Source organism: Leuciscus leuciscus, assembly GCF_965113295.1.
Source record: "Leuciscus leuciscus genome assembly, chromosome: 19".
Classification (NCBI taxonomy): domain Eukaryota; kingdom Metazoa; phylum Chordata; class Actinopteri; order Cypriniformes; family Leuciscidae; genus Leuciscus; species Leuciscus leuciscus.
In genome coordinates this window covers 739,570-749,569 of record NC_138743.1, presented here as the reverse complement: position 1 = coordinate 749,569, position 10,000 = coordinate 739,570, and the positions used below count along the sequence as shown (strand labels likewise).

The following is a 10,000-nucleotide window of genomic DNA, read 5'->3' as shown; positions in this document are numbered from 1 at the left end:
CACACTCTCACGCACTCAGACACACACTCTCACACTCACACACTCAGATACACACATTCACTCACTTACTCAGATACACTCATGCACTCAGAAACACACTCGCACTCTGACACACACACACACACACACACACACACACACACACACACACACACACACACACACACACACACACACACACACACACGTATCAAAGCAGAAGCATAAATATTAGGCCTGGTTTAAACACCAGTTTTATGGGATCATAGAATGAAGCGAGTGAAGTCTTTGAGTGAGTCATTGAATCGTTCATTCAAGAGATTTGTTCAAAAACACTGATTCATCCAGTAATAAAAAAGGGAAGTCTTCCTGAGTGAGTCATTGAATCATTCATTCAAGAGATTCGTTCAGAAACGCTGATTCATCCATTTAAAAATCGATTACATTTTTTGTTGGTCCGTTCAGAATCGTGATCTTAGTTTGAATCAATAAAGTCGTGATTGTCAATCTAGTCATAATCGTGCGGCTCTAATATTCCTATAGTTTCCAGACAGTGAATGATGGTGTGCTCGTCGTCTTGCCTTACTTGATGCAGTTGATTCGCTCAGAGTTTCAGTGGCAGCTATCACATGACCACCAGTTCATCCAATCACGGCTTTACTTCCTCGTTCGGCATCAGTAGAATCCGGATCATTTTCAAACGTTGACTGAAGCGTTCGCAGTCGCACAGACAGGGTTCGGTTGTGTGTCGGTGTTTCCTGACTCGTGTTGCCTTGCTTTAATGGCTTTTTTTACAGCGATACAGAAAACATTTAGTAGGCCAGCAGTTTTGATAAAGCTGTACACACGTCCTGCTGTAAACCAGCACAAACATCATGAAATGTATTTCTGTGAACCATTCAAAGGCCTTCAGACCCGCCTATAATCTGCAGAACCAGCGTTCCTGTCTTTCTGTAAATAACATGTCATTTTGTGTATAAAGATGTCATTTCTTATTTCCCTTTGCTGTCCATGCTCACGTCTGCAGAGCTGAGTCTCCAGCGCTGTGTTCTAGACGCGAGTTGAGGAGGATTGTGTTGTTATAATAACAGTTCAGTGCTTTACATTAATAATGCATTTACAAACATATGGCTCTGAATATTCATCTTACAGGATATAAATAAACATTTCTCAGCTGTGCGAACCCAAAACTGTGCTCAAATGTTTGCATTTTACTGATTCTATGTTTTTTTTAAGTTTATTATTATTATTATTATTATTATTTCCCACTTTAAAACATGGATTACTGAATACTACAACTGTCAAATGTTTTCATGTCATGAAGTTATTAAAATAATTTCAAATGTCAAATGAGTGCTTGGATTGCATTACTCTAAAAATATATATATTATTGTTATATTTCTGATAAACTTTTTGTGCTTGTTATCAAAAACCCGTTGGTTTTGAGAAAGACTCGATTCAAAAGATTCAGAGAATCAGGCATCGTGAATGGAGATTCACGCTTTGTTATTCGAAAGAATCTTCATGAATGATGTCTGACTCTTTTGAACCGATTCTTTCAGGTTACGCATTACTCACTAAAAGGATCAAATAAATCGATTAGATAGAAAAAGTGTTGGATGTTACAGATTGTTGAATTATCATTTCATGTGATCTGGAAACTGACTAAACTTTTATAATATTAATTTACTGATTCTTGTTTTTGTCTGAATGTCAGTGCCAATTAAAATACACATTACTCAGAAGTCATGTACTTTTTAACTTGAAATTTTCATGTACAAATTTAATTTCATTCACTGATGATTCTTCTTCAAAGAATCGACTCAAAAGAATCAGAGAATCAGGCATCATTCGAAAGAATCTCCATTAGTGATGCCTGACTCTCGAACCGCGATTCAATACGCGTGTCGCTCACTGAAACGCAGCTCTTTGTTTGCTAAAGTAAAGCAGGCTTTCCAACACTAGTTTCCATTATAATCTACTACATAATCAGTATGCAGATCAATAGTTTTTCACCCAGAAGTACACCTCTCACCGTCCGTGCGTGACCCGGAAGTGCTCGCGATCTGTCTTTGTGTTTGTGTTTTGCTTCTCACTGTCAAACATCAGCGGCGATGAAGGTTAAGAGACTTTATAAAGATAAATGTATATCATAGTCATATATCAGGTATGTTTAAGATGTCTAATTTTATAAAAGCGAAAGAAAAGCGGGCAGAATGAGGATGATCTGTGCTCTTGCTTACGGTGGCTTATACTGTCTGCTTTATTAATGACAAATGCTTCATATTTATAACACTTTATCATTAATAATATCGCATCTCTGTGTACAGTATGAGCTGAGCTGGGCTGAATCTTGTGAAAGCTTTAAAAGCATGTCAACTTAATATTCATTCACACGTACTTAATTTAAATAATTTGATATTCATTTGGTGAATATGTGAGTAATATATATTTAGCGTTATTCATGTTTCATATTTTGAATGTTGTGTGTGTTTTATTCTTGCAGATGATGGACGAAACCTTCTCTCTCTGACCGCCTGAACCTGGTTAGTTTCACTTAGTAATCGATAATACTTTTAACCTGTTTAACTGTGGAAATCTAAATGCCTGTTTTACTTTATATAAAATACATATTTTAGAAAATAATTTGGACTTTAAAATTACTTTAAAACTAAAGCCGTTGTCATGATAAACCGAGGAATCGGGTCTCCTTTAGGACCCAGCCGGTAATGCCTGATCAAAAGTTGTAATCGCGATGTCTTGATTAATTATAACTTATTTAACTATTATATGATGTTTATTACATTAAGTGCACAAACAACATACTTGAAATATAAAATGAATGATTGCATAATCAAACAAACTGGAAACAAAACCATGCTTAATAATTTATTTTATTTTTTATAAGGATTGTTGCGACATATGTTCTGTAAAAGTAATTTATTATTAATGTTACACAATAATAGCAATGTGGTACAGTATATAATAATACTATAATACAATTTTAATAAATTAATTGTCACATAACCGTAATTAATTTGAAACATATATTTGGGAACTATTTTGGAAGCGAAAAACATGCCTAATATAATATAATATAAGCTAGGCTAGCAGGCTAATTGGCTAGATGTATGCTATGCTAGTACGTAAGCTAACTAAAAAACAGTAAGAACCAGAAATGCTTGATTTCACCACCTATAGCTTCAGTTAGTATATGAACCATGTAATTTAAAAAGACATTAATGGTCATTATAACACATTTTAGACAATATAAATCATAACGTTTGGGTCCTAAAGGAGACCCGATTCCTGGGGGGACTCGATTTCTCGACACACCATATGTCTAACAAAGTTGTGTTCTGAATTTAAAGTTGATATCACAAAAATTGGTTGAATTATGAGTGTTTGAGCCTTCATGATACCTCACTGATGATGATTAAAGGCAATAAAAAGTTACAAATAGCTGATATATTGATGATGTCATCATATGTTTATGTATCTCTCTCTTGTTGACAGATCACATTACGCTGAATCCATGCTTTCTGATGAACTTGACTCCAAACCTGAGGTATAACTGTCCGAGAAGATTACAGATACTATATTACTGATAATATTAATGGTTATTTGTGTTATACACTGGTCCTAAAACTATCTTTTTGCCACAGCTGCCAATGGCCGGTGACCATTGTGTAAAGGCCATAAATATTTTTTACCGGCCATGAAACTGATTTAGCAAAAACAGGCAATAATGACGGCAACATTTTAGATCCCAGTAAAAATGCTAAATTCTCTATTCCAATTTCGATACAACTACTAGCCAAACTAATATACATTTAAAACATAATTAAAGACAAGTAAACAGTCAGTAATAAAATAAGAACAAATAATCAAATTACAAGCAAAAGCGCAAATAAATGTAATATAACAGTAGTTTTCAGGTACAGAAATGTAATAAAGTAAGGAAAAGTAAATAACACCACAGATTCTTCACTGTATAAATGAAACATCCTTTTTGATTGATCCTTATTAAAGTTATTCAGTCAAGAGCAGCGAGTGATTCTTCTTTGACTTTTGTTTGATTAACATTAAACACAGACCGCAGGAATATTAGGCTGCTGTCACTTTAAGAGCGAATGCACTGATCTAATACACTGATACTGATACACGTTTACTTTATCAAATGATAAAGTATCAAATGTTAAAATGTTTACGTTCACTTAAGTCATAACCCACTTATGTTTACTGGGATATCCGCTATTTATTTATTTTTACATTTGTAAGTGTAAGAAGCTGTGAAAGAGAGCTCAGTTTAGCATTCGCTCGCTCTCTGAGACGTGGCTCTCTGCGTGCGCTTCGGATGTGTCCACACTACACTTCCCACTGAATCGAGAAATGATTCTGGGTCGATTCTGAGATTTACTGAATGCATCGCGATTCTCTCTCTCGAACCGATTCTGAGCTTAGTTTTTAACGGCAGATCGCACACTTGAACCTTTTATAAAATAATCATTCATAATGTTCAAAAAGGTTGAAGCAAATCACAAGGGTAATGTGGGCTGTTTACATTTACCTAGCATGATTATAGCATTCTGAGGTGTGAGAATTATTATTATATTAGGATTGTTGTAACTGTGTGTTGTGCTTATGGCAACTGAATAAATAGAGAAGTGTGCAAGTATTGGCCCTTGCACACGAGTCCGAAATTCGCCTCCGAAACTTTTGTCCGTCATAAAAAAATTCTGATCCGGTTCGAGTTTCGGTGTTTTTCGAATCCGTAGCTCAAGCATTTTTGAATGGTGTTTTGACAATTCAGAGCCGAATCACGAATACAAAAAAACGCATACGAAGATTTCGGACTCCCTGTGCAAGGACCTTAAGTCTCTAGGTTTGATGATGATTGATACCTGTGTTGTGTGTTCCTGTGCAGCTGTTGGTTGAGTTTGTGCAGAACGCGTCGATCCCGCTGGGCCAGAGTCTGGAGGAGTCGGACCTCAAGCCCTCATGTGTCCCGTTGCTGTCTCCCACACACACCTCCTCCACACACACCTCCTCGTGTGGCCCGTTGCTGTCGCCCACACACACCTCCTCATGTGGCCCACTGGACCTGCCAGGTGAAGCTCACAGATCAGCACCAGCCTTTACACATAAGCTTTTAGTTTTGCCTATTTTAGATTTAAAGGTGCAGTGTGTAATATTTAGGAGGATCTGTTGACAGAAATGCAAAATCATATACAGAACTATGTTTTCAGTGGTGTATAAAGACCTTACATCATGAAGCGTTATGTTTTTATTACAGTGCATCCGGAAAGTATTTACAGCGCTACACTTTTTCCACATTTTGTTGTTAAAGCCTATATATAAAGCCATATATATTCCAAAATGGATTAAATTCATTATTTTCCTCAAAATTCTACAAACAATACCCCATAATGATAACATGAAAGAAGTTTGTTTGAAATCTTTGCAAATTTAAAACAAAATTAATAAAACATTTACATAAGTATTCACATCCTTTGCCATGACACTCAAACTTGAGCTCAGGTGCGTCCTGTTTCCAGTGATCATCCTTGAGATGTTTCTGCAACTGGATTGGGGTCCACCTGTGGTAAATTTAGTTGATTGGACATGATTTGGAAAGGCACACACCTGTCTATATACAGTTAACAGTACATGTCAGAGCACAAACCAAGCCACAAAGTCCAAGGAATTGTCTGTAGACCTCTGAGACTGGATTGTGTCGAGGCTCAGATCTGGGGAAGGGTACAGAAAAAGTTCTGCAGCATTGAAGGTCCCAGTGAGCACAGTGGCCTCCATCATCCGTGAATAAAAGAAGTGTGGAACCACCAGGACTCTTTCTAGAGCTGAGCGATCGCGGGGCCTCAGTCAGGGAGGAGACCCAGAACCCGATGGTCTCTCTGACAGAGCTCCAGTGTTTCTCTGTGGAGAGAGGAGAACCATCTCTCAGCACTCCACCAATCAGCAGAAGCCACTCCTCAGTAAAAGCACATGACAGATCGAGGGAAAGATGAGGATCTGGGAGACTAGTCAGGATCGAGGGAAAGATGAGGAACTGGGAGACTAGTCAGGATCGAGGGAAAGATGAGGAACTGGGAGACTAGTCAGGATTGAGGGAAAGATGAGGAACCGGGAGACTAGTCAGGATTGAGGGAAAGATGAGGAACCGGGAGACTAGTCAGGATCGAGGGAAAGATAAGGGAACCGGGAAACTCGTCAGGATCGATGGAAAGATGAGGAACCGGGAGACTCGTCAGGATCGAGGGAAAGATAAGGGAACCGGGAAACTCGTCAGGATCGAGGGAAAGATGAGGAACCGGGAGACTCGTCAGGATCGAGGGAAAGATGAGGAGAGACTAGTCAGGATCGAGGGAAAGATGAGGAACCGGGAGACTAGTCAGGATCGAGGGAAAGATGAGCAACCGAGGAAAAGATGAGGAACCGTGAGACTAGTCAGGACCGAGGGAAAGATGAGGAACCGTGAGACTAGTCAGGATCGAGGGAAAGATAAGGGAACCGGGAGACTCGTCAGGATCGAGGGAAAGATGAGGAAGGATCGAGGGAAAGATGAGGAACCGGGAGACTCGTCAGGATCGAGGGAAAGATGAGGAACTGGGAGACTCGTCAGGATCGAGGGAAAGATGACGAACTGGGAGAGACTAGTCAGGATCGAGGGAAAGATGAGGAACCGGGAGACTAGTCAGGATCGAGGGAAAGATGAGCAACCGAGGAAAAGATGAGGAACCGGGAGACTAGTCAGGATCGAGGGAAAGATGAGGAACCGGGAGACTAGTCAGGATCGAGGGAAAGATGACGAACTGGAAGAGACTAGTCAGGATCGAGGGAAAGATGACGAACCGGGAGACTAGTCAGGATCGAGGGAAAGATGAGCAACCGAGGAAAAGATGAGGAACCGGGAGACTAGTCAGGATCGAGGGAAAGATGAGGAACCGGGAGACTCGTCAGGATCGAGGGAAAGATGAGGAACTGGGAGACTAGTCAGGATCGAGGGAAAGATGACGAACTGGAAGAGACTAGTCAGGATCGAGGGAAAGATGAGGAACCGGGAGACTCGTCAGGAATCGAGGGAAAGATGAGCAACCGAGGAAAAGATGAGGAACCGTGAGACTAGTCAGGATCGAGGAAAAGATGAGGAACCGTGAGACTAGTCAGGATCGAGGGAAAGATGAGCAACCGAGGAAAAGATGAGGAACCGGGAGACTAGTCAGGATTGAGGGAAAGATGAGGAACCGGGAGACTAGTCAGGATTGAGGGAAAGTTGAGGAACCGGGAGACTAGTCAGGATCTGGGGAAAGATTAGGAATTGGGAGACTCAGGATCGAGGGAAAGATGAATGTACAGAGATGTCCTTGATGGAAACCTGCTCCAGAGCTCTGGACCTCAGACTGGGGCGATGGTTCATCTTCCAACAGGACAACGACACTCCGCACACAGCCAAGATAACAGAGGAGTGTCTACGGGACAACTCTGGGAATGTCCTTGAGTGGCCCACCAGAGCCCAGACTCGAACCCGATTGAGCATCTCTGGAGAGATCTGAAGATGGCTGTGTACCGACGCTCCCCATCCAACCTGATGGAGCTAGAGAGGTTCTGCAAAGAAGGTGCTTCAACAAAGTATTGATCAAAGATTGCGAATACTCATGTACATGTGATTTTTATTTTATTTTTATTTTTAATAAATTTCAAAGATTCCAAACAAACTTCTTTCATGTTGTCATTATGGGGTATGTTTGTAGAATTGAGGAAAATAATTAATTTAATCCATTTTGGAATAAGGCTATAACATAACAAAATGTGGAAAAAGTGAAGCGCTGTGAATACTTTACGAATGTACAGTACAGTCAAACCAAAAATGATTCAGACACCAGATATATATATTTTTTCACTAGTGTGATCAGGACACTATAGTTCATTTATGTAAGTGAGGAGAGCTAAATAAAGTAAACTGTGACATATTATATCCAAATACTCTTCATACAGGGACTACCAGTGACATTAATACACATTTGGGAGCAGAAATGATTCGGACACTTTGACCTGATTATGTTTTGCTGAAATGTTTTATCTTTAATTGCTAATGCTCTTTTTACATACAGACTGAACAAAATGAAGCATTGCTTGGTGATTGGTTGAGCTAAACTGGTATTATCTAATTGTGTTGTTAAATTTAACAGCTGACAGATATTCAACATAATTCATGTGTGAGACAGTCTAACAAAAGGACGGACAAAACCAGTCAAATATCAACTGAGTTCTGCTCATATTTTATCACCATTTTCTAAACTAAAGCGTATAAACCATGATAATGTGAGAAATGTTGAAGGAGTCTGAATAAATGTTGGTTTGACTGTATATGTGATGTGTGTGTGTGTTGTGTGTGTGTTTCAGAGAGCGCTCTTAGCCATGCCGGGTCCACAGCGATGTCAGAGTTCGGGCCTGAGCGAAGCCCGCTGGTGGTTCATCTGCATCAGCCGTCTCCCTCGCCTCCAGCACACACACACACACCCACAATCCTCCAGGACCTGCAGAACCACGACAGCACATCCTACGTCCTGCTCAACCTGGCCAAAGGTCCGATTATCAACCCATCACTCCATCACACAGCAGACTGGACAACTGATACACTGCAAAAAAAATGCTTTTCTTAGGCCCCGATCACACCTAACTTTTTTTTCCAGGTTCGAAAACGCGAGGCACACAGCAATGCCCAATCACACAGAACGAGCAGTGCGCTGCATTTTTCATGTAGCTAGGCAACCACTGAAACAGCTGTCCTGTCAGTCAAGTAAATGTCAAATCAGCCTTTTATTAACTTAATATACTTTCTGTTAACATTGTGGTAGTTACGGTTCATGAACTCGTTAACTCCTGGTAACCCGCGAGAGCACCACAAGTTTATCCTCCATCATCGCACTCTCCGGGCGTTCAAGCAACTGTAGCTTTCATCAGTAAAACGGAAGGCCCGCCTCTCCATTCATTCGATTGGACAGTGGAAAAAAACATGATGACGTCGGGCGCTTTTTCCGCTTGGAGTTGCTTTTTTTTCAACTTCAAAAACGTGAGGCGCAGCAGGCGCTTAAACGGCGCGCAGAACGCTCGCTGCCATAGGAAACCAATTGAAAATAGGCGCCTCTCACTGCAAAAATCGCGTCAGGTGTGATCGGCCCCTAACTCAGTATTTTTGTCTTGTTTCCAGTCCAAACAACTAAAAATTCATAAATCAAATTTACTAAAGTAGTAAATGCTATAAGATATTATGTCTTGTTTTCTGGGGTGAAAATCTAAATGAAGTGAGTTTTTTCTTAAAACAGGCAAAATTATCTGCAAATGGGGTCAGAAATATAATCTTAATTCAAATGGAAAACAAGATCTTTTACTCACATCTGACACAGATCGGAATTTGTTGCACACGTGTAAACACTAAAATCTGCACAATTTGTTCACATCCGATCTGAGCCGCTTCCAAATGTGGTTTTACATCAGATCCATATCTGATATCAGCGGCCCGTTCTTCGTACGTCGCTAACTCAGTTAGCTGGATTTGATTGTTGGCGATTTGGCATGATCTTGGATTGTTTGGTTCTTCGAAGCTCATCCTGGACTTGCTGTCATAGCAACAGGTGCGCAAGCTTAAACATGCTCGCGAGCAGGCTTATTTCATGTAAACAGGATTAGACTGCGGCTTCATAAGCGGAGCTGATCCGGGAAGTCCAGCGCAGCGCGATAGTGCACTTCCTGAGATGTATATTTTTTCTCGTGACTCGTGAGATTGTCGTTTACATTATTCATTTGTTGGAAAAGCACATTTATTTTCGACTTGTCGGAGTCGGGCTTTAACTACAGCACAAACTGTTTGCATTGCCCTAAGATTATTTGCGAGTGGCTCTTTCCTTTACACTATTGGAGATGCGGAGAACTTGATGGAAAGTGCTGTCTGTCGTGTCATTCGGAGTTTACCTGGCGCTTTTAGGTTTAAAAAACAGTT

General features: G+C 40.3%; 2 protein-coding genes across 6 annotated transcripts in view; both read left to right on the top strand.

The window, feature by feature from the left end:
• cipcb (CLOCK-interacting pacemaker b) overlaps positions 1 to 1,329 on the top strand; it is a 5,349-nt gene extending 4,020 nt beyond the window's left edge. For all 3 annotated transcript variants that reach the window (XM_082147321.1, XM_082147322.1, XM_082147320.1), the window contains exon 4: positions 1 to 1,329. This exon is cut by the window's left edge and continues 885 nt beyond it. The gene's annotated coding sequence lies outside the window, so the exon portion shown is untranslated.
• A 526-nt stretch (positions 1,330 to 1,855) lies between these two features.
• Positions 1,856 to 10,000, top strand: part of znf410 (zinc finger protein 410) — a 24,993-nt gene continuing 16,848 nt past the window's right edge. For 2 of the 3 annotated variants that reach the window (XM_082147265.1, XM_082147267.1), the window contains exons 1-5: positions 1,856 to 2,146; positions 2,486 to 2,525; positions 3,496 to 3,547; positions 4,907 to 5,090; positions 8,404 to 8,586. In XM_082147265.1, coding sequence (XP_082003391.1) covers positions 3,515 to 3,547; positions 4,907 to 5,090; positions 8,404 to 8,586 — 400 coding nt within the window. In that variant the 5' untranslated portion in view covers positions 1,856 to 2,146; positions 2,486 to 2,525; positions 3,496 to 3,514. The remainder of the gene's footprint in view (positions 2,147 to 2,485; positions 2,526 to 3,495; positions 3,548 to 4,906; positions 5,091 to 8,403; positions 8,587 to 10,000) is intronic. The other variant, XM_082147266.1, reaches the window with a different exon arrangement.